Source organism: Pyxicephalus adspersus, chromosome 8 (assembly GCF_032062135.1).
Source record: "Pyxicephalus adspersus chromosome 8, UCB_Pads_2.0, whole genome shotgun sequence".
In the NCBI taxonomy this organism is placed as follows: Eukaryota; Metazoa; Chordata; class Amphibia; order Anura; family Pyxicephalidae; genus Pyxicephalus; species Pyxicephalus adspersus.
Window position 1 is genome coordinate 70,196,099 of NC_092865.1, and position 25,689 is coordinate 70,221,787.

Consider the following 25,689-nt stretch of genomic DNA (forward strand, 5'->3'; position numbering starts at 1 on the left):
CAGCTGGGTGCAGCTCCGTCCTTCTCCCCTCTCCATAAAGCAGAACGGTGCTGTATGTACAACGCTTGTTCATACATCGTGCAGTCGTTTAATTTATTGCACGTGTCTATGCAGCCTAAGACCTGAAAGTTACTTCAAAAAGATTCCCTCATGGTGTAAAGGTTGAGAATGACTCTAGGAAGATATGATATTACATGGGTCACTAAACATTGTTCATGGTGCATAGTTGTGATGTTTTTTTTCCATTAAATAACTTTCCCAGGTTTATCAAGAACGTGATAAGATAACTGGGATATCCTTGTAGCACTCCTTATTTCATGTTAAACATGTTGGTTACAATCCTATGGGGCAACTCTGCACACCTAAGAGTTCATATGCCCCATTTTATTCATGTATTATTCGTTTTCCATTGCCCAAATAAAAAGTAACTATAATGTAAAAGACGACTTTGTGAGCCAATAAACCCTCTGTTAGTGATCTGCATATTTCTAAGATTTCTGACAGTTTCTTGTACTACTTCTTGCATCTACTGGGTAAATACTGAGTAAGGCTGATTTAATAGCGTACTGAAACTGAATGGAGTCAGAATTTTTAAGACTCATCTTATGTAACTATGTGTGGCAATGTAGAAACAAGAGAAAAAGCAGTTGGCTAATATTGTATGCAGGAAATTAGATGTCTGGAGTCTGTTCAGTGTACAAACTATAAACGTATGTTGGCATGATTGCAAAGAAATGGCATTTACATTTTAGATAGTTAGAGAAAAATATTAGCTTACTGACAATTGTAATACCAAATTTCTTTCTGAATAATTGTATGTACTGTTTCAGTTTTTTTTTTTTTTTTTTGGGGGGGGGGGGTTTGCCCTGAAACTTCTGTCACAAAAATTGTCACAAACTTTTTTGCATATGATTGCAAATCTCCCTAATGTAAAAATAAACATCATACGTTAACTATTTATTGTAGAATTTTGTAGCTTGATGAAGGTGGAATTCACAAAAATGAGCACAGCATGGTTTCACGAAGGGCCCTGCGAGACCTATGTACTATGGTAACGTGTGATAAAGCATGCATTATGGGGACGTGTTCTGCCATTGTGGTGCCTATATAGTGAATTGCATCCTAATTGTTACAGATATAACACAACTGTGCTGATGTGTAGACCTGTCGTGTTGTATGTTGGAAGCTAAATCACATAAATGGTAACTCTTAAGTAACTTGTAACACTTAACGACTTCCTATGATTCCCATTATAGTCATTTGTGCCAACTATGAAAGCAATGGACATGGGGTCAGCTACAGATTACAAACATGTGAATCTACAATGACAATTCTCAAAGCATCCTTCATCGTCTTCTTATCCCACTGCAAGGCTCGGCCTACGATGGACAGCTCTGCATTGAATTCAGTAGCAGTGATGCAGCATTCACCCCCCCATCAAGTTAAGGTGCATAAGGGAGTATTTGGGTGATATTTGTATTTTGCAAGATTATATCAAACAGTTGCAGATTACAGATTGTCTTCTGAAGAAAAAACTGTTTCACCATTCCCTTACAAAACTTCCTGAATGAGAATGTCCGCTTCATTATTCACCTGGTGCACGCTCGGTGTATTCTGAATAAGAATGTTGCAGTGTTTGCACCCCTTTAGATCAAAGCTAAAGTTCCTATTGCAGCAGATGCCTGGATTTTATATTTCTTTAGTGTAGACATCTGAGAAAATCAGTGAGCAACACAATCAGGAAATTACATTTCCATCTGCTATTGACCATGTTACATATAAATATGTTATGTTTTTTTTTTTTTTTAAATTACAGTGGCTACAGAAAGAAATTAAAAGGTAATTTAAATTAGATTGGGCTTAGTCTACACGAACCGTTTCCCCAGCGTTTAAACGCAGTGTTTAACTTCCCATGTTTGCAATTCCCATGCTTTCCAATGAGCCGGTCCACATCAGGATGTTTGTGGGAAACACGTTCTTGAGCTTTAAAGAGAACAACTCTTACTGTGTTTTAAATGTTTTAATTGCTCTTGTTACTATTATTATTAATAATAAGATTTATAAAGCACCACTAAATTACACAGCGCTGTGTATGTATATGTGTATATATATATATATATAAATTAGTGTGTGTGTAAAATTGACTTGTATGTGTGAAACGCGTTGAGAAACAAACAAAGCGTGCTATCAAGCCAAAAAGTACAGAAGTGTGTATATAATTAATATATATTGTTTTCAATGATATGAAAATTTAAAAAATACTTACTTTTAAAATTAGGGCTTGTCTTTTGCCACTACAAAAGTTTTTTTCTTACATAAGTTGAACAAGTCATTGTGATGTGGCTTCTCTATATCTATTAACCATTGACACAATACCAGATAATCAGTAAATGTGATGAAGCTAAAATACTTGTATGTACAAACTGAATTCCCATTCCGCAGCTATTCACTGAAAATTGCAATCTATGGATGAAAGTAAGACCTGGTCAGCACTATATGAATACAAGATAATATTTATTATTATAATGGATGGCAGCAGGGAGCTACCAGAAATTATATCCCTGCATTAAAATGTTAGAATCAAGGCTTCTTTATTTCCTTTTTATTAAACAAGTGGATTAGTTTGTAATGGCAGAAGCCCAGCTATTAATGAAACGTAATTCCCGGCTTCATCTGGGCTTTGGTTTCACTCTTTATGTACAGAACACACAAAAACAAATAAAAGCCCAAAAAGCAAACAGTGGTTTGTTAGCCGAATAACTATTATATTCCAATGACAAAGTAGAAGCAGTCTGATCTGTAGAGAGCTGGCTGAGGGTTATTGTATGTCCCTTTACTTTGGGCATTGTTTCCTTGGAAAGTCTAAGCCTGCTAAATCTGAAAGTAATTAAAGCCCGACTGGACTGAACACTGTATGGAAGCAAAGGAAGTACACAGAATATTTGTCTTATGGGCCAAATATATTAGCACATTGCACTTATATTAATATCTTGTATTTTCCATAGTTCATGACTTTAACTGCTTTGACACATTGTTTCATGTAATATAATGCATATTTATGTATGGTACTAATGTTCTGGTTGTGATTTGTAAAACCCAATTGAAGCTATAGTTTTTATTACTGCAGTACAGTTAGGCTGTATGGCCGGTAATACATTTGGGTGTTGGAGAACGGCCATCTTGGTCTCTTGTGGTCCCGTATACTCCATATGCAGTGCTGCAGATTCGTACTGTTCTAGGGGCTCATGGGGGGCTGCTGGAGACCCCAGGAAGTGTATGTGCTGGGGAAGAAATATGAACTTTGTATCATGTAATATTTTATTGTTTCTAAAAAGATATTATTATTAATAAACAGGATTTATATAGCGCCAACATATTAGGCAGCGCTGTACATTAAAGAGAATACTTTTGCTTTTTCCTATTTTACAGATTCCTGTTTATTTTTTAGTTTGGGTAATGCAATATAATAAGATATTGTGTTTGATATGTATACACTGCCACCTGCTGGAGAGAACCGACATACCAGATAATTTTATTTTTCTTTGTGACCATAAGGTAAAACTTTATGAATGTGAAAATATTCGGGGCAGCGCTAAATTCAATATAACATTTAAACAATTCCATTTGAAAAGGGTGGAAGAAGGAGAAGAATGTAGAGAGTGGTTTGTCTTAGATACTGCAATACATTATATCATTAAAAAAGGGGGGTGGGGATTAAAGCTATTAAACTCCATCAATAAAAGGGGGGGGTCTAGTTGGGGGTGTGTGTGCAGTGGGGTGGAATGGCAGGTAGATGATTAGTTCCACTTTAAAGACGCAGTGTTTGCAGAGGGCTGCAATATGCGATAGTGAACCGCTCACTGCTGCCCCCATTCATTCTTACAGGGGATTGCTACAAGTAGGGTCTTCCCTGAGGCAGTGGTTCACTGGCATGTGGAAGCAGTAGGCTCACCACCCTTTTCAGCACATGCATATTTAAACTCCTCTCTTAAGTCTGCAGAGTAAAATAACAAGTACAGGTAGTCCCCAGATTAAGGACATACGGACAATTCCTAGATACGGACGGGGCTTCCCTGCTCGTTCCTGTGCAAGGACAGAGGCTTGAAGGGAGGCAGTTTGCATGACTTGCAGAAGAAATCTTTTGCTAAACACAGCTAAGACTGAGCTCTTCTGCAAGCTCTTGTAACTCTTTAATGACTAAGACAATCTCTGCAATTGTTTAATTTTACATATCAAAGCACAGCTTGCTCCAGAACTTAATGAATGTCCAGGTTCCACAAAGATTTTTTTGGCTTTGTTTGTGATTAACTCACAGTGAGGATTTTATACAGTAACTGACACTACACTGTTTAATAATATAATGAGACAAACATCTGTCCTTATTGTATTTAATAAAATAATGAACCTGTTCCGACTTACATACAAATTCAATTTAAGAACAAATCTACAGTCACTATCTCTTATGTAACCCGGGGACTTCCTGTATATACAAAAGTAGCCATATTAAATACAATATTACTTTGTATCTCTCTGTAAAACATTTAAACAGATTTTATAAACAATGTATCAGGAATTTCAATTATTAAAGCAGTTACACTAATATCTGGGTTGTAAATCACATATGTTTTGTAATGGGAAGCAATAGTTTACTTTAAATATTCACAAACAATGGCTGTACTTTTTCACAAATGCTTATTTTGTATAGTTACATCTTTAACCTCCCTAGCGGTTTATTTCTTTCCGGTTTTATATGTCTAAAAGCGGTACATTGTTTTGTCATGAAAATTTATTTTACAGTATAATATAATAGTATGAGTATAATAAAGTTTGAAACACAAAATCATGTCAAAATAATAAATTGAATAAATTAAAAAATCTATATATTTAAATTTTTTTTTTTTAAATTAGATTTTTTAAAAAAAAATACACATTATACTAATACTATTATATATACTGTAAAATAAAAGTTCTTAAAACAATGTACTGCTTTTACACATAAAAATCCAATGTATTGCATTCAATACAGTTATTTTGTATTTTGCCAGCAACGTGCACATGCACTGACGTCACCAGGAACTCCGCGGTGACTCATCGGGTGCGGAAGCCGGCCGGAGGAAGGAGAAAGAAGACAAAGATTGTGGCGATGGACGGCGCGGGACGCCGGCGGATCAGTAAGGTGCTGTATTTACTTACCTTCCATAGGTTTACCTACCCTGATTGTGACTCGGGGTTACCACTTTTAGAAACTCTTTTACCCCAAGTCACACTCGGCGTTACCTCCAGGGAGGTTAAATGTCTGTACCATCCTTCCGATATTTTGTCTTCTATCCTATTTTTATACTTGTCCTGATCACTGGTATATCACTCAGTCCACACCGTGGTTGGTTGCTTTCAACTCTTGAACTTTTCACGTCAATTCTTGTTTTGAGGAAAAGGCCAGTGTGTCTAGTGAGAATTGGATGATGTTTGCTTGTTGTCATTGTGTGTATAGAATATTGTGCCTGCATAGAAAGTTTAGGGCTCCTATGATTAGCTTTTACTGTTAGTATAGTAGTGTTGATTATTGCTACAGATTGATTTCCAAAACAAAATGGAACAATTTCCTAAGCAAATAAAAAATTAGATGCTCTAGGTAGAGCTTTGTAGACTGTATCATCCTAAGTCATCTCTTGGTAATAGTATAGCTAATGAAAGGAATGTTTAACGTTTTTCATACCTTGGGTCTATTTTAAAATCGGTGAATCTAACATTCACTGAAACATTCCCTGAGAATCTTCCAGATCCATGTTTTTCAATGGCAGTAATTGATTCTCCACCAGTGAATGTCAGATTCAGTGCTTTATTAATAATTCCCCTTGTGCTAATTTTTATAATATAATGAATGATAACTGAATCAAGATGAGGGTGATCAATATAAAGGTGTATATCCTGGGGAATTCCAGATCACTAAATAAACAGAAAAAACTACATTTTATTTAAAAGAGTAATCTGCAAGTCTAATATAATTATTACCTTTTATGTAGTGCCCACATATTTTGCAGCACTTTACTAAGTCCATAATCATGTCCACAATTTACTAACTGTATCCTTCTGTATGACTCAAAACTTTAATAGATACCTTTTACTGTTTGAAAATATCTGTCCTGTCAATATCCGTGGTCGACAACCTTTTTGGACTTATGGACCACTAAATACACGAAATCCGGACCGCTCATGCACGTGGAGCCATGTGTCACTAAAAGGAGAAGAAACTTCCCCCAGAGTGACGTCATGATACCAGAACCCCCCACTCTCCCATCGCAGTTTATCAAGCAGGCTCCGACCTGCTTGATAAACTTACTGGGGGACAAAAGTTGTGTCCGCAGCCCAGAATTACTGCCCCCTCCCCCCCCAGGATGTTTAGAAGGCAGGTCTGAGCCTGCGATGGGGGAGCGGGCGGGTTGTGTCCATACGGGGGACATGGTCTGCTGCTCTGGCCGGTGCAGTCTTTCTCCTGACCCTGCTGCAGCCCAGAATTACTGCCCCCTCCCCCCCCAGGATGTTTAGAAGGCAGGTCTGAGCCTGCGATGGGGGAGCGGGCGGGTTGTGTCCATACGGGGGACATGGTCTGCTCCTCTGGCCGGTGCAGTCTTTCTCCTGACCCTGCTGGGGGGCGCACCGGCCAGAGTCGCGGACCACCGATTGACAATCGCTGATGTATATTTCAGATTTGGCCATTATAGAGCTTTATAACACATGCAAAGGGTTTGTTTCTTTATTCATTATGAAACATAAGAGATCACAGGCTTTTACAGACAAACATTTTTAGAGGAACACAATTTTCAGTATTTCACTTGACTCTTAGCCAAGCAGGTCTGAATCAGATAATAACATTTAGCTTTTCATGATTACAATAGGTGATACAGACTTTGCAATGGGTTAACATTAGGTAATGGGGGAAGGGGTACATGCATATTTTTCTGGACTGACATTTAGTACAGGAACCAATCAGATACTTATTTTTGTTTTCTCATCGGATACCTATCTATCTATCTGCTAGATTTCCTTTGTACACTTCTGTAGTTCTGGTATTAAAGGAATGATGTTACTCTCTAATTAGTAAGTTTAATTGCTATTTTCACATTTCTATTTATTGCTTTACAGTTACTAGTTTTCCTTGTATATAAGGAAATATGATTGTTTCCTGACAAGCACTGGAGTGTTTCTGCACACATATTGTTTTATACCCTTGGTTTATGTGCAATGCAAAAAGTAAAGTCAGTTGTACTTAACAGTTGTATTACCCTCAGAAATGTGTTTTTTGTCTTGAATTCCGTTTGGGGAAAAAGCCGCTTACTTCCTGGTATATAAGAGTGCCTAATATGCTTTATCTCTCTTCTTCATGTCCTTACAATTCCAAACTCTACTTTCACTAAAGGACACCACCTGTTTCCTCTTAATACTTTTGGAGAATTACTGTACGATTCAGCCTCATACAATTATAGCTTCTGCAGAACATTTCTCTATGGTCTCCTTCCCTGTATGGCATTCCTGTCATTCACTCAATGTTGTACTCTGATCCTGTGTGTTTCCTTTTAGTCATGGAGTAACTGGCATGTGTTTCACCCCCTGAACCCTTACAATACCCAGAAGTAAGCTAAAGGAAACCACTAGCTTGTTCTATGGTCAAACGCTTACACCCTGAATGAATGAAAGTAACTTTCTTTCAAAAGAGGATTTTCACTAGAGTAATGTTCTTAGGGATTAGTAAGATTGAAGCTGGTAGGTGGAGTATGGTCCAATTTATTCAGGGGCCATTAGTAAAGGGGTCAGATAGATAGCTACTCTATATGAATTTATCCTTACTCCAATACACTGCGCATATTTTTGAAGTCCCAAAAAATAATGGACACTAAAGTACTACAATACGATACTACAATATGCAAGCTACACACTTGCAATAATTGTTGCCTATAAATCTATGCAAATGGACTGCTCATCTTTTTGCGAAACAACCTATTATGTTCTACGGATGGAGGAGGATGAGTGCAAAGCGACTTGATGTGTTATTATGTAGTAGTAAACTCCAGCTATCCTTGGGGAAACAACAAATCCAATCAATGGGGACTTTCTAAGCGTCATTGAGGGATACTATAACATGTTCTAGATTTTCAGCAGAAACAATAAAAAATTTACAGTTTTGTTGGCAATAATCGGCAGGACAGGAGTCCCCATGTGTGGACATGGAATCCTCTACCGCATCACAGTGGGCATGTGCTGTGCAGGACCTGCGCAGACCACACCCACACCCAGTACGTGCTGAATCGTCGCATTTTCACCTCACCAAGTCTGGCCCTCTTTACAAAAAGTTTGGACATCCCCGCCCTAAGACATATTACTAAAGTCACACTCAAATACAATTTACCATTCAAAGTTCACTAAACAAGCATACTTTAGCTGGAGTTCATGGTAAAAAAAAAAGCTTAAATATTTAGAAATAAACTAATTAAAAAACATCTTAAAGAAGATCTTACAAAGAAGATATTACAAAGCATTTAAGTGCTCTCCTTTACAGTTTCCTAGGTTAAAAAGCAGATATTGTCTATTACACAAAACAGCATATGTCGGCACTGTAAGCTTTGACTTCCCTAATGGTCTCGTCATGTCAGTGTTGTGGGGAAGTTGTTGTAACCTGGCTCCTGGAAGTCTTTTGAGTGCTAAGATTGTACAAATAACAATATATATATGTTTAGTATGTAGTTATTCTTTGTATGCATGTTAGTTTAAGGGCCTTAGGATTTAATTAGGTAGCTCCTCAAGAGATTAGGTCAGGTTACCAGAAATTTCAATATGTGAGAGTGAAAATTTTGTTGGGGAACTCAAGGTATCCAAGCTTCCTATGCCTTACCTGGTCACAAATTCTTGTGGAACTTTATTCCGATTTTAAGACAAGCCACTAAATACATAGGTGCTCATAGTTCATTCAGCTTGTTTACTGTTTGAATTTATTGTATTCCGCAGTCGAGCTTTACACCGTGGTTATAGTTTATACCGACAGATATGATATCAATACGATCTGCAAGTGATAATGTGGGTAAATGCTTTTTTGGCTTTTACTGTTCTGTTTACATAGCTGTAAAATAAACGGTGAACATTTTATTCTTGCAGATTTAACACAGGCACTCATCTCTCCATTAGGACTGTGTCCAGAGTAAACCGTTTCTCATTCTGTGTCAATCACCTGACACAATATTGGTCCTTCTCTGTTTAACTATGGATGTGTGAAACATTTTCCTGTGTCTGCTTAAAGGACAAAGGGGAAATGGGACAAACTAACATTTCAATAAGTTATCTCTACAATGCCTGTTTTCCTGAAAAGTAAAGATGATTTTCTTTTTCTGTTTCAGGTTGCAACATGGCTCCTTTCCTGCGGATTTCCTTTAACTCTTTTGAGTTGGGCCCAATGCCAGGCCAGTCAGAACCTTGCCAGCCATTCTGTGCAGTAAAGGTGAAGGAATCCCTCAGTACAGGTGAGTGAATAAACATTTTGTGAGTGCCATGCCATAGCAATTCTTCTTTTGTCTCATAATATCTCGTCTTAAACGCCCAAAGCTTTTTTCCAAACCTTTCACATCTATGTGTTGTGGTAGATGATGTGATTTATTTTCTAATTTTGGCAAACATCCCCTTATCCAGGAATAGCAAAGTGTCTTTAGAGATCTATAGTCTTCCCAGGGCAGATCTGTAATTTCCCCGGAGGACAGGGATCACCCACCGCAGACCACCAACTATTAGAATGCAGTATTTCATTACATGTACATAATTTGAATTCTGTCTAAGTTAAAGCACAATTGCATTTTGGGATAACAGGCAATAAAAACTTGTCTCCAACCTCCTATTTCTTGCTATATTATTCTAACTGCCTTTGTAAAAGTAATGTCTTCTGCTTAAAACACACAAAGTACAGTAGTGCTAGTGGCAGCCGTTATGCATGGCTGCTTCATACCTTGTTCAGAGTGAGAGCTTTAAGTAAGAAAAAAGCATGTTGCTTATTTATGGTAAGTATGGTCAACTTATGGTAAGTATAGTAAGTCAGACAAAGTCTCTCTGGTTTGTGGGTGCATCACATTTTCATTTGACACAGGTGACAGCTGTGAGTGAAAGTGGAACCAAGTCTATCTAACTGTTTAGGTTACATAGTAAAAACGGGATTCTTTTGCTAAAAGGTATAATGGTGTGGCAATTTTAGGGAGCATAGGGGTATTTTTATATTTGAATTTCATATTGTTTTTTTTCTTTCTCATACATAGGTTTCAGAACAGCAAAACAACATTCCACTGTTATCATGGGGTTTAGGCTCTGCACCTCTCTAGCATGACACTTTTCCTGGAAAAAAACTCCTCTTTTTCAAACGTGGGCATCCACCACACTACAAAAGAAATTAATTTGTAGGTGTAAGAATACCTGCACAAAACAGAGTGCTATAAGGCATATATAATAATGTTTATAGAAACTTAAGACAAACCGGAAATCCCCCTTTCACAAAGGCCTGGTCTCCAAAAAATGCCTGTTATCCTAGAGGAGAGGGGAACTAAGAAATCAAAAAAGGGAAGGAATAATGATCCCACAGGATATATAATGAGTAATTTATAGGGTAAACAAACTTAACCTCTACATAGTAGGTTAGGTTGAAAAAAGACATAAGTTCATCAAGTTCAACCACTATGGAAATAAACATATCCCAGATATAAAACCCTATAAGGCATAGTTGGTTCAGAGAAGGGCAAAAAAAAACCTCTGGTACAATTTGCTTCAACAGGGGAAAATAATTCCTTCCTGATTCCATGAGGAACATACTGGAAATGTATATTTGTGACGAGTCTGTAATTCCCAAGATATGTCCTGGAAAACAATCTTTAAATGGCCAGGCTGAGTGTATTCCAACCTGGCCAGGCTCCCCACTTGGCCAAAAAGTGCCAGAAGGCCCATGTGTACCCAAACCTGATCATGTCTTTGGTTATGTATTTATGTTCAGATCCCAGAATGGCTTTAAAAGTGATAATATCTGATGTTGACATAAATTGAGATAGTGTCCTTTACATTTGTAGCTCTGTATTTATGCATACAGCCAGTTGCACATGCTCCCCTGTTTGCGTTCCATGAAGGAATACATTAGCTATCCAGGAGTATACAGACATAAGTGCCATGGCCATGCCGTGTTACACGTGTAAAGATGTAATCCTGCTCAAATAAATAGACAAAGCAATGTTCAGATTTTGGTAAGTCCATATCCTAACCAAATCTTCAGCAACTATGTTAATGTATCATCACTGTATCATATTAGTAATGTCCCCAATCTAGTACAGATTTTTTTAATGTTAATTAATTAATAGCTCCCTCCAGTCCCTTACATATGCCGCTTTTTGTTTCCAATACTTTTTTATTAGTTATAACAAGTTTTTTAACAACAAATGAATATAACATACAGTAAAAATGTCATGTCCACATAAATAACAAGTGCAATAATCAGTTGTAGAAATAATAAACGCAAAACACGTTGATGGTGATGATTACATACTCCAAAGTAAGGTAGTACAGAAAACGTCATTGAGCCATCTTTAGTGGAGCTTCCTCCTTTTAATTTATGTGACATCTCTGATCCCCATGTGTACAGGTGGCAGAGGGTAGGGTTGTCAGCCTGGCAAATACTGATTTCCTTCGGCTTCTTTTATACTCTGTGACTGACACTGCTTATTAGGGAAGGAAAGCAGGTCACCCTGGTGAAGAGGCCCAGTCGTAGTTGCAACTCTGGCAATCCAATTGCTACATCAGTATTACTTGTTTTGTGGTGTATAGTAAAGTTCTTTAGAATTTGAGAGCATATTTTTCAGTGATTTCTGGGTCACAAAAAAATAATAATTTATCATCCTGGTATTTTTTACAGAGAGAGGAAAGACCTTGGTACAGAAGAAGCCCACGATGTATCCAGACTGGAAGTCAACATTCGATGCTCACATCTATGAGGGCCGTGTTATCCAGATAGTGCTGATGAAGGCAGCAGAGGACCCCCTCTCTGAAGCCACAGTTGGGGTGTCTGTGCTCGCTGAACGTTGCAAAAAGGGAAATGGCAAGTCTGAGTTTTGGGTAAGCAGACACTATGAACAATTAATGTAATATTCTCTAAATTTGGGTAGCTTCTAATTTTTCATGTCATCCACAGCTGGACCTGCAGCCACAAGCAAAAGTGCTGATGTCAGTGCAATATTTTTTGGAGGACACGGGTATGTTTACTAAAGTCCTAAATATAAATTATATTTCAGTGTATTTTGTTGTCTGCTATCCACTTGGTATATGGTACTGTGTTCTCAGTTCTTTCTCCTCTGAGATAAACAGAGTGTTCTCTTAGCAGAAAATCTAACACCTCACACATGGCCAAGCGCTGGGTGTGAAGTTGTTGGAGGACATGGCATATTGACTATTTCATTTCTGGAAATGCGAAAGGTGCACTTCCTGGTTTGACCTTTAATGCCAAACCATCATTTTGCATGTAAAAAAATGTTGTTATGCTGCAGATGTGAAAAACCTGTCATCTTCACCAAAATGTTATCTGTAACCTTTGAGACAATTGTATTCTTATGTTTGCTTATATTATATTTATTATTAGTAGTATTAGCTGTTTTTGTCCAAATACAAGAATCAAAAAACTGTTTCTGTCACGGCAAAACTGGTAACTTAGCTTTATGTAAACATTTACATACAATTCTGCACATATTGAAATCAAGGATGAAGTGTGTTCAAAATCTATTTCTTTTATTAATATTAATAAATTGTATTTACAAAGCACAAACGTTAAACAACGGTGTAACCTCTGTTGCTGTTTGGAAGATACAAGTTTGTACAAAATATCTGCCAGCCTTGTATCCCTCTTCTGAATTTCTCAGTTATGCCCCTATATCAGCCATTGCTTTATCCATACAAGTTAAGCCATCACAAAAAATGTAGTTCATTGTTATAAACCATTACGGCGATAATATGAGAATCATGGTTGTCCTAAAGTAGAAAGAAGAGATAATAGGCACAGAAAGGGTCGCTGCTAATAAATTTTTCAAGGGATTATATGCAGGTGCCTTGTGTTATGTTTAATATCAGAGCCCCAAATAAATGATGGAGTACTTTCAATATGACCTTCTAAACAATAGCCAGGTAACAGTCAATGAACTAACATAAAATATATATGTTATAGAACAAGTACAGTGATATACTTTTCAAAGTAACAACAGAACTCCTAATCTGCTCACTTGCTTCATAACTCCGCCGGGCATTTAGTATTTTCAGAAGCAGGTCATCATTAGCAACCTTCATGTTTTGCATTGTACTTGTTATCTTACAATACAATTCAGGAGATCTAAATATTGTTTGCAAAGAGATCCCTCCTAAAGCTCCTAAACTTTAATTAACTCATCATCATTAACTCAAATTGCATATTGAATTGAATTTATCACAAACTATTTAATGTTTAGGCTACCCCATGTATTAATATGAAAGAATGCGAGAAATAAAAATTATTCTTTGTACGTGCACCTTTACTTCTCTGTTCTGTTTTTGTATTTCCCTTAAAGCACTTTTCTCTCTCCCTCCCTTTGTGTCTTTTCTCCTCCCATATACATCATTGAGTTTCACAGTTACACAGAGCAGGTCTTCAGTCTGTTTGGTTTATGCCGAGTACAGTCCCAGGATAGCTGTGTTGGCGCTTTATCTCTAACCATGCAAGGTGCTGTATCTATTCCCCGGATGGGTCAGTGGACTGTCTACCTGAATGTCTTTGCTCTGGGGAAGCTCGGAGTTTCACAATGAAGAATTGCTTCAAGCTGGTTTTTTTTTGTCCTGTCTTTTGGCTGTGTACAGTATATAGTTAAATTTACTATTTATTGATAAGGTTTAGTTTGTAAAAAGAAAAACAAATGTTGCTTGCAACATTTTAGTAATATCTTCATGCCTTTTGCTTAAACATTTTTCTTATGTAGCAATTTACCCCTCTTCTCCATCATGTGTATGGAGCGTATCTGCTGATCAGAGGAGCAGGAGGCTGACCTGGAGCTGGGTTAGGTTATGTAGTCTTGAGCATAATTTTGCTTCTTTTTGAGGTTTACATTTATTATCAGCTACAGTTCTATTTTTGCATGTTTATCATTGATATTCAGAAATATCTGTTCTAGGCAAAATGTTTATTCCCATTATTGTATACCCCTTTTCCTATTTTCTTTATTCACTTTCTAAACTAATGACCATTATTTGTTTTTTCTTGATGTCTGAAGTTTCAGTCTTCACTGATTATCTGTAGCTCTTGTCTACCATGACACATGCGTCTGTAGATATTTTTCTCACTTCTTCTTCTGTTCTGTCCTAACAGATTGCAAGCAGTCTATACGAGAAGACGAGGGCCTGGTGACTATAAACAGAAGGAGAGGCGCCATCAAACAGGCTAAAATACACTACATCAAAAACCATGAATTCATTGCCACATTTTTTGGTCAGCCGACGTTTTGCTCTGTGTGCAAAGACTTTGTGTGGTAAGAGTTGGCCTGATCTGACACCATCTATCAGTAAATTTGCAAATTGCTTCTGTTAACCAACAACATTATATAAAAAAAAATTGTATGAACTGATTCTGTTAGGGTTTATAAATAGTAATGTGACCAGTAAAATTAAAGGTGTCAGGACTGTAAATTTTGGAATACGCTGTACAGGGGATGTCCTGATTTTATATTAGTCTGTTTTTGGAAATGATTTTATATTAGTCTGTTTTTGGAAATGATTGCGCACCCGTCCCCATCAATGCCATCCTCAGCTGCCCCAACTTCAGTTCTTTAGTAAATAATGTAATGTATCAACTATAAGTACATATTGGATCATTCAAAGGTGAAGATTTCTAGCAGATATTTCATCATACATTTGGGGTTAAAGCAAAGTTGTTACTGTCAGGAAAGTAAATTATTCTAGATAAAAAGTAACGCACACTACTCACTGTGTTTTTATTTTACAGGGGCTTGAACAAGCAAGGTTACAAATGCAGACGTAAGTCTAGTACTTAGATATTTTATAACTTCTGTCTTCTTGCAACAAACTTTTCTTTGTCTGCCTTTTAATATTTGCCTTTAAGAAAAACATTTTCAAAAGAATTCTAAAATCTGATTCTTTGTCTTAGAATATGGGTAATGGTTTACTACTGACTAGCGAAATAGACAAATGGTTTGTTTGTATGACTCAAGATGAACTTTTTGTGTTTTTTAGGATCTGAGTTCAGTAATTATTTTGGCTTAAACAGCTTGGTTGTCTCCTAGGGGTTTTTGTATTTTCATTAACTGTTACCTTAGAGGGAAGTAAATAGATGTCAGTGAATAAATAAATCTTTTTCTGCGTGTGACCACTCCTGTCTTAAGCCCAAGGTGGAGCTTTTGGTCATTTACTGCTCTTTGCTTAGCCAATTCAGTGCCTGATCACCAACTGCCAAAAACCTTTACCCCAGGCTGTTGGTCTGTATGCTTTTCGCAGGTGCAGTTGGTATACTGTGGCAGTTCTTATGTCTTGTCTTGTGTGTATCTTGTGTCTTCTCGGTGCTTGTTGTATTGCTCATTGTTCAAATAGCAACTTTAGGGCTGGAATATACCAGACCTCAGTCTGTTGAGGGATTTGGATCCCACAACAAATACAGATTGCTTCAAATGCATAGAAATGGAAACAAAGTAATTTTTATTCAGTTATCACACATAACTGAAGGCTGTGGCTAAGCCTAAAAAGATTCACATATCTGAATGAGTCCTCCTAATGCTCTTCAAAGAGAGCAACAGCAGTCTGTAAGTTCACAGCAAAGTACTGGGCACGGAGTCTTCTGAATTCCCAGCACAGACACAGAATAAGTTTTCCCAGGTCTTTTATAATGAGTCCGGTTTTCTGTGAAGTACTGGATTTGTTGGCCAGGTTGCAGGCCCCGGTAATACCTTCTGCATCCCAAACTTCAAACCCAACAGAGTAATGTTCTGATCAGCATCTTAAAAGGAAGCTGACCAACATTGGATACATATCACCCTTACAAGCCAACTTACCATACTCAATCACAAAATTCTTACTTTAAGTAATGTTCTTTACCCCATTACTTACCCTAATTGATATATCATAACAGGCTTTAAATGCCGGTTCAAAATGTTAAAATATAAATGCAAAAATAACTGTTCAATTTGTGTTTGGAAAAGTATTTTCCAAAAGCTTTGGACTTTTTTTGGTTTTGAGCCTAAATATCCAGAAAAAACTTTGGACCCTTAAGTTTATAATCCAGTTTACCATTATATCCAGTTGATATCTTAATCATAACAATATGACAGTTACCCAATTGAACCAAACTTTTGCATGTGCAGGCTATTACTGCCATTTGTTGTTTTTAAAGTTAATTTTCTATGATGAATAAAATAAAAAAAAAAACAAAAAAAAGGAAACACCACATCCCCAGTTTTTGAAACCTTCTGATGGCATGGTTGAAAGTTCGGAATCATGCAGGAATGCGCTGGATCCCTTTGCAATAGTGCATTCTTGTGGGATTTTAAACTCAAAGCTCCCTTTTGAAAGCACGGTGATGTTGCATGCTTTATTTTTGCTTTTTTTGTGGACATTTAAAGCTATTTGTGTTAGGAGCAGTGATGTAGCAAAGACGTGCTGTTTGCCCTGGCATATTGACTTTGAGGTGATCTTATGATGGACATCAGACAGTTGAAATTAACACCGTTCATTTAAAAGACAGATTCAGGGAGCCCAGTTCCTTTTAATGTAGGCATACATTTAAAACTTCATTTCCCAAGACCCCCTTCTTACACACAATCTGTGCACTGGATTTTGGGTGACAAAGCAGCAGCAGTTGTTGAGAAATAATTTTTTGTTATTTCCTCTCAAAAAAACTACTTTCTTTTCTATGGCCTCCTATATTTTGATTAGTAACGTAGTCCTTTAATTACTCTGCTTTTATTGTTTCTTTGCTTTCCATTCCATTATACATCCCTTTTCCTTCTCTGTGTTATAATCTGTCCTGTTCCCTGCAGTCTGTAACCAGTCATCTCTTGATATGGGCACAAATTCTTTCTGTTGCTTACAGAGTGCAATGCTGCCATACATAAAAAATGCATTGACAAGATCATTGGCAGGTGTACAGGCACAGCCGCCAACAGCCGGGACACTATGGTAAGCACTCATCTGCTTTTTCTACCTCATATGACCTGGAGGGTTTAAGGATTTCTAAATTGTTTTTGAACAACACTTGTGTATGTGCTTTTAACAAAAACTGATTGATTTGTCAAAAAAAAATCTAAATCAGCGCTTTAGGATACATGTTGTTAATTCCAGAAAAGTTTAAAACTACCCCTTATTAATGTACAGCACTGCGTATTATGTTGGCGCTAAATAAATCCTGTTTAATAATATTATTATTATTATTATTTTATTATTAATAACAACAACCCTTTAGCCGAAGTCACATACATATGTAGCTACAATGAATGATACCTCCAGCAGGAGTGTGGTACTATGGGTGTTAAATGTCCATAGGCCAGAGCAATTTAATAGCTTTCTGCTTTGACTATATTTTATCCACATATCCAGATTGTCTGATCATTATTGTTTAGAAATATAGAGTAAACATTTTCTCTTCCACAATACTTTGATCTCCCAGAGGTCCTAGTAAGATGTTCAACAATCCGATTAGATTTTCTCAAAATCCTTAGTGCTAAGGCATCACACTTTGCTTGGTGCATGTACCTATATTCTGTAATGAATTCCTTTCAAGATGTAGCAGATAATTACAGATTTCGAGAATGCAGAGCAAGCACCAAGCTGAAAAGGACACCTCAGTTCTTCCATGCCAAAAAAAAAAAAAAGCCAACAGGGAACATATATTTTTTATGCCTAATCTTGCACCTGTTTTTTAATCTTTATTAAAGCTGTGCTTTTATTGTACTTTATATTTATTGGTTCTTTTCCTTTACAGTTTCAGAAGGAAAGGTTTAACATTGACATGCCCCATCGATTTAAGGTGTACAATTACAAAAGTCCCACTTTCTGTGATCACTGTGGCAGTCTGCTGTGGGGCTTAGTAAAGCAGGGGTTAAAATGTGAAGGTAAGTGTAAAGAAACTGTTTCTACTTTTTAAGGATATGCAACAGTTGTTTGGTTCCTCAAATTTTTACCCATTTACCTTGCAGTTACTACATATACAGTATACGCATTTCTGCGACTTCATAGAATTTCATTTTTTTGCTACCCTGTAAGAAAATGTCAAAGGCTGTGTCACTTTAAAGTAAGTGTAGGGTCTCTGATTGATTAGGCATGTACTCAAAGTCAGTGCAGTGTTCATTCATTTTAAAGCCTGTGCATGCACAGGGAGCCGTGTATCGCTCAAACGGGAAGAAATTTCCCTCAGAGTAATGTCATGATGCCAGAACCCCTCCACCCCCCCCCACTCTGCCATCACAGGCTAAACATCCTGAGGCGACAGTAGGGCAGGCCTGTGGACAGTAGGGCAGGCCAGGAAAAGTTCTGGCTATACAGGGGACATGATCAGCGGGGTCAGGAGAATGGCCCCACTGGCCAGGTAATTTTTCCTGCCAAAATTTTCCTGCAGACCACCGCTTGGCGACTACTGGCCTAGAGGACAAATTTAGGCAATGGGCTCAGTAAGTTTCTGTCAAAGTTCACTGGCCAATAATATTGAATTATGGATGTCCAAATTTTAGTACATTTGGTTACATGTCTTGTCAATATTCATGTTAAGCATGTTTGGCATCATCTGGTAAACATCTTTTTTTATAATAAAGAGCTTTCAGGGATGCCTAATGATACTCCTTGGGAACAAAAAATGATTTAATTTTGGACCTGGGCCAGTAAAAGTCAGATATTGCAAACACGAGTAAATAAGGGAAAATTAACAAATAAATAGAAGCTATATGCCTTAGTAAAATAAGTGATATTGAGGCACAGGTCCATCAAGTTCAACTAATAGAAAAATGTAAAGAAATAAATATTAAGAAACCTGCATATGTAGAAGCCTAAACCCACAGTTGAACCACAGGAAGGCAAAAGCCTTAGAACTAATTTGCTGCAGCTGAAAAAAAGTCCCTTCATATCCCCTAAGGCAAGCTGATATTTGTTGGATTATTAATCTATATTTCTATTACGTATTATATTATGCAGATTTTTTAAAATGCTGGCTATAACTCTCCTGCAAGCTCAGAAACAGTTATTTTATTACTAAACTATATTTAATGTACAAATGGTTTAAAACCTGGTGTAAGTCCTAACTAAAATATTCGGTTACTGTATATTAATAACAATCCTAGAACATTCATAATATGAATCAATAAATAACAGTATACAGTTAGGTCCATAAATATTTGGACAGAGACAACTTTTTTCTAATCTTGGTTCTGTACATTACCACAATTAATTTTAAATTAAATTATGCAGTTGAAATGCAGACTTTAAGATTTAATTCAGTGGGTTGAAGAAAAAGATTGCATAAAAATGTGAGGAACCAAAGCCTTTTTTTACACAATCACTTCATTTCAGGGGCTCAAAAGTAATTGAACAATTGACTCAAAGGCTATTTCATGGGCTGGTTGTCTCTGTCCAAATATTTATGGACCTAATTATATGCAATATTATGTGAAAAAAGTTTGACTTGTGTCTGATGGGATCTGAGATTTGAATTACATTAAACATTTTAGTAACCTAATAGAATTAATCATAGTGTTTAAAAAAATATATACATGTTACAGCATATAATTATATATGTACATGTACATACAAGTATACATACAAGTACTGTATGCAAGCTGTGCTTCCTGCCCTTTATTGTTGCATAGTAAATGTACTATAATGTGCCCATTGTCTTACAAGCCGAATAATCCCTTGGACCCACTGAAGTACCTGCCTGATTATACCTATAATATAAGGGGATTATGCTCATCATGATTACTCACTGAAATTAAACTTGAATTTTCATTTTATACTGTGTATTATATAAGCCGTACCTAATATGGATCAGTTTGGAAACCTGTTTTTTGTTTCTTTCTCAAATTAGGGTTTTTAAAACTCTTTTTATCCTAAATCCTTAGCTCATCACTCAGGTTGTTTGTGTTACCCAGTCATGTTAATTGCCTCTGCATAGTAACACCGTGTCATTATTTCCATAGAATGTGCTATGAATGTTCATCACAAGTGTCAGAACAAAGTGGCCAATTTGTGCGGCATCAACCAGAAACTTCTCGCGGAGGCTCTGAACCAAGTTAGCATGGTAAGAATAATTAAAATGGAGAAAGACTTTAGTCTTCTCCAGTGTTAAATAATAAAAAAAAATGTTTGAAACAAATACCTATATCAAAATAATGTGCAAATCATTGGGTTAAAAACTCCAACAACCTCAATGTGTTAATAAAATCTCTTTTTTACATCCACCCTTACATTTAATCGCAGGAGAGGGAAGTCAATCTCACCGATGCTGGTAGGTGGGCCATTACCTTAGTTCAGCGGTCGCCAACCAGTGGTCCGCAGACCACTGGTGGTCCACAAGAATATTTTGGTGGTCCGCAGGGCTGACCAGTGCGCCCCCAAGGAGGAAGACCCTGCTTGGGGGGCGCACTGGCCAGAGCCACAGACCATGCCCCCGTACAGAATGCAGGCTCAGGGAAGTGGGCGTGTTGTCTCAGGACACAGCTTGCCCACTCTGCCATCACAGGCTCAGACCTGCATTGGGAAAGTGGCCCGGTTCTGGCATCATGATGTCACTCTGGGGGAAGTTTCTTCCCCTTTGAGTGACACCAGGCTGGTTTGGAGCTGGTAAAATTAGTGGTCTGAAAAGGTTGCTGAGCACTGCCCTAGTGGGTCCCTCTTCCTACTGCTCAATCAAATCACTCAGCTCTCTGATCTCATCTCATGACGTTCAAGACCGGTAGTTGTGCAGTGTGTGCAAGGATGCTGAGGGCCTGTCCTCACATATCAGATCTTTGGACAGCAGGAGGCTGCTGAGGGAGTGAGAAATATGATAATTATATTACTGTATTCATGATCCCTTCCCAAAACAAGCAGGTTTTTCTTCCCCAGAGTTCAGCATACACCCAACAATGAAACCCAGCAATGAAATGATTACATACTGATAAGATGGTAGAGACCCATTTGGTTCTGTATAAAATTGTCCCCCAGTAGGATGACAAATGTGGCCATTATAAATCAGACAAAGGTACCCTCTTGTTACTGAACCAGACCTAGTACTGTTGCATCTCAGCCCCTGTGCCCAGGAACCTTTGTGGGAAATCATTGACAAAATTCCTAAATGCCCAAAAGTCTTTGGATCCCAAAAAAATGTCATGGATTTAGAAAACAAATGTCTAAATATTTGAATAAAAAATTAGGTTAGATACTAAAAGACTGATTGTAGAGGGTTCTAAGGTCCCAACCACCACCTTTCTTCTGTTCCATTGGAATTTTTCATTTTATAAAATATTTCTTTATTAATAAAAATATCAAAAGCTGAAGCCAAATGGTGCTTACTTCCTATAGGATTTTACAAATATTTTGGGAGTGTAATGCTGAGGTACACAAAGAATCTCCTAAAACATCTCATAACCATCCATCCAATGTTTCCCTGAATATGCCAGCTTTTGAAATAACAATTACACAAATACACCATGGTGGCATCTAGAGAAATTTTATTGAGCATTTACTTGCTGTTGATTCAAAAGTAAAATACATCTTTCACTCCCTGCACCAAGTGTATATGTAAAAGTCTTCCATCAGGTAAATTCCCTTTTTTGTGTAGAAACTGATGAAATAATTTAATTTTGGAAGCTGATTAGTTGCTCTGGCCACAAAAGCATCCCTGGAAGAAGCTATGGACCTGATTTATTAATGCTCTGAAAGAGTGATCCAGCAAACCTGGAATAGATCTGGTCTAGGATTTAAATAATTTGGTAATTGACAAATTACATTTAATAAATCCATTCCAGGTTTGCTGGATCACCCAGCTTCACTGTGGAAAGTGTATCCTCTCCAGGAGAGCTTTGATAATTTGGGCTATATGTTGGAGGTTTTAGTGGTTACTTTGTACAATGAAAGCAAATTGAACATTATTTTTTGTGAATTAAGTAACCAATGTATTATATACACTGATACAAATATATTTCTTTGTTTTAGAAGTCAAGCAGGAAATCAGACTCGTCTTTGGATAGCTTTGGCATTTACCAAGGAGTAACGCCCGCTGTTCCAACTGCAAAAAGTTTGGATGCAACAGGTTTGTTTTGTGGCTTGCTCACAAATTGGAACCCCAGATATTTTTGTTGTGTTATTGAAATTCCCATTTTCTGTTATTAGACAACCAGTATGATAAGCTTTGGGAGGGAAGCAGCCCTGCAAGAATGTCCAGTATCAGCAGCCGTGTGAAAGTGGAGAACTTCATTTTTCATAAGGTTCTTGGAAAAGGCAGCTTTGGGAAGGTAAACAGTTATGTAATTTCTCCGCTGTTTTCTTGTCTTATATTTACCTGTATCAAGCTGGTATACTTTTTTTTTTCTATCTAGGTCCTCTTAGCTGAGCTGAAGGGCAAGAATGAGTATTTTGCTGTGAAAGCCCTGAAGAAAGATGTAGTGCTGATTGATGACGATGTGGAGTGCACCATGGTGGAGAAGCGTGTTCTGGCATTAGCCTGGGAGAATCCATTTCTCACTCATATTTACTGCTCCTTCCAAACTAAGGTAATCCACTAATATCCATGAAATGCTCATAACTGTTTTGTAGCAGTTTATATAATAGCGGTATCTGTCCCACAGTTGCCTTTTCCATGTATGCATAATTCACATGTTAAACTTTATTCCTGAGCATCCATACCTCTGAAAGATACCTGTATGCTCACTTTATACTGTATCAGGAAATTAAAGTTGAACCCCAGTCTCCTCTTCTGTATTGAAATTCTTTACTTTGTTCTCGCTTATCACAGTCTCACACTGCATTAGAAATTGCTTCAAGTCACACAGAGCCTGCAACCTTTCAATTCTTTTTGTAACTTCGCATTACATATGGGCATGCCAATAATGGCAGTCTAAGAAAGCCAACTTTTGATATTCAAATAACTCATCCTATGTCGTTCTATATCCTGTGCTAAGCTTCATACATTTTAAGGACTATTTCCTTTCTTTTTGTTTATTTGACGAGTGGCAGAACACAAAGTAAATGGTAATCTGCCCATTGAAGAAACAGACAGAAGTATAATGATTTTAGTGGAATGGCCAATACTCGTCATTGTCCCCAAGTGATATGAAATCTTTCAAAAGGGGCCCAGACAATTAATAAAACCAAGTCATTGTCAGTGAGTAAAACAGTAGAACCGCTAATGTATCCAAACGAGAAAAAGATTTCATAGCAGTGCCTTTTCTCTGTCCCATAACAGGATCATCTCTTCTTTGTTATGGAGTTTCTGAATGGTGGGGATTTAATGTTTCACATACAGGACAAGGGCCGTTTTGATCTTTTCAGGGCAACGTAAGTATCTGCTTAATAACTAAACGGAAAAAAGTCAGTGCAAAACATCTATATTGGTTGATTGATCTGCCCGTATGCCAGAACAGATTGTCACTTTTTGCTATTATCTTTTATTTTGGTAAGATCCCAGTGCTGTTATCTACATCATATTTTTGTGTTATTTTATTAAATTACTACATAGTGCTGGAAGACTTAGAACAAAGAAAAAAGCTTGAGATCTTAGCATAATGTTATGCTTGTTGTATTGTTGTTGTTGCAGTATATTAAGATGTGTGAAAAAAGTTGCCCTTGTACTTTAAGGTCCTGTGATCCATTCTGTACTTTCCTTTCAAATACAGTACATTTTTTAGAGTATACAATGCATCATAAGGCATAAAATCCTTTAACAGTAAAACCGGTTTTGTTTAGCATCTTAGCTAGGTTTATTCACCCAGATTGGACTAATGGCCAGGGCCATATAAATCTTTATGTACCTATTCCATTACCTGTGTTTATCTGATTCTCAATACAAAAAAAAAAATTGCTATTAGTAAATGATTTAATCTCTTTTCAGGTTCTATGGAGCTGAAATAATTTGTGGATTGCAATTTCTCCACACAAAGGGCATTATATACAGGTAAGATGTAATTTTACTTATGCCTATATCACAATGTCTGTGGGTAGCAGAGAATAAGTGATTTGCCTTCAGACTGCATTGCCTGTCTAAAGATCAGTCATTCATTGCCTATCCAAATTCAAAAGTCAGTGATGAGTTCTCCTGATAACTCGGCACACCGGAAGTGAAACTTAGTTTTGGATGAGAAATCTCAACCATCAGGGATTGACAATAAATATAAATGCTGGACAACTTTTCTCTGTCTGTCCTAAACTTGTAGAACTAAGCATGCTACACCACTACTAATGTAACTATCATTCAAAATTATTCTAAAAATCCATTAAAAAAATTAAATGTAGAAGCAGTGCCTAAAAGAGGCAGGCAGAGGGCCAAAGACAAGTCACCAGCATTGTCTATGATCTCATTGCAACTGTTTCCTGGCAGACTTTAAACTTGTTCTTTATTGGGTTTCTTTCTTAAGTTTGCCATTTTGGTGGAAACGGGGCATATTTATTTTGGCTGGACAGCCAGCAATGGAAAACATTGAACAGCATAGTATTAAAACCCATTAGCATCCTTAGACTGAGAAGTAAGAGACAGAATTGCTTTAGATCTCATACTACAGAAATACGGCTATGAGGTTATGTGCAGGAGTTCAAAAGTACACTCGCATAACAGAAAACGCACTGATATTTTTCAGGAGGTATTTGGAACAAGAGGTAGAGGATGCAGCATAATTAATATTTCTAGATGTTCCCTATATTATAGCAAATATCTTGTATTTTAGTTCAAATTTAAGTAGGCTAAATATATAAATATATACAGTTAGGTGTATAATGCATTCTTGTATAATACAGAATATGTAGAAGGAATTTAACTTAACTTAAAGGTTATAAATATGAACTAGTAACTAGTAAGGAGATTTAAGAATGTACAAAAGTGACACTGTTTCCCTTTAGGGATCTGAAATTGGATAATGTGATGTTGGATCGAGAGGGTCACATCAAGATTGCAGACTTCGGTATGTGTAAGGAGAATGTTTTTGGAGAAAATAAAGCTAGCACTTTCTGTGGAACACCGGATTATATTGCTCCAGAGGTAAGTGACAGCCATTTTCCTCTTGTACCCTGGTACACGGGTATCCATAGACATTACATTTTGGTTATATGGAACGCTCAAACTTCTTAGTAGGTTAAGATGATTGCGGCATATTACCTGGGTGTATCCTTTGTGGGCTGTTCTGCAATGTTTCTGCATCAACAGGATGAAATGTATTATATTTCATTATATTGTCATGCTGTTGGGTGCTTAGATGAGTTTAGTTTTAGAAACTAAATGCTAGTGGTGAAAGAGTTAGAAACATAATAAACCATAATAAACCATTTTGTGGTCAGCGGTCATTGATGCCCAAATGCTGAGTCTAAATTTAACAGGGTCATTATTAACTTTTATATTAGAATACCTGCAATAATAAAAAATTAAAGAAAATATATGCAAATCAAATGAATTCCTTTTTACTGTGTTTTAATTTTTATCTAGTTGGAGAT

The 25,689-nt window shown here is 37.0% G+C and overlaps 1 protein-coding gene across 2 annotated transcripts in view; it reads left to right on the top strand.

Moving 5' to 3' along the window:
- The window catches only part of PRKCD (protein kinase C delta), a 59,590-nt gene that overhangs the window by 25,365 nt on the left and 8,536 nt on the right, over positions 1-25,689 (top strand). Inside the window, exons 1-15 of one of the 2 annotated variants that reach the window (XM_072421084.1) lie at positions 1,424-1,447; positions 9,387-9,509; positions 11,924-12,123; positions 12,200-12,260; positions 14,390-14,549; positions 15,023-15,054; positions 17,120-17,205; positions 18,008-18,137; positions 20,211-20,311; positions 22,207-22,303; positions 22,384-22,505; positions 22,590-22,763; positions 23,456-23,547; positions 24,101-24,163; positions 25,102-25,240. In XM_072421084.1, coding sequence (XP_072277185.1) covers positions 9,395-9,509; positions 11,924-12,123; positions 12,200-12,260; positions 14,390-14,549; positions 15,023-15,054; positions 17,120-17,205; positions 18,008-18,137; positions 20,211-20,311; positions 22,207-22,303; positions 22,384-22,505; positions 22,590-22,763; positions 23,456-23,547; positions 24,101-24,163; positions 25,102-25,240 — 1,572 coding nt within the window. In that variant the 5' untranslated portion in view covers positions 1,424-1,447; positions 9,387-9,394. Of the gene's footprint in view, positions 1-1,423; positions 1,448-9,386; positions 9,510-11,923; positions 12,124-12,199; positions 12,261-14,389; positions 14,550-15,022; positions 15,055-17,119; positions 17,206-18,007; positions 18,138-20,210; positions 20,312-22,206; positions 22,304-22,383; positions 22,506-22,589; positions 22,764-23,455; positions 23,548-24,100; positions 24,164-25,101; positions 25,241-25,689 lie in introns of those variants that run through there. The other variant, XM_072421083.1, reaches the window with a different exon arrangement.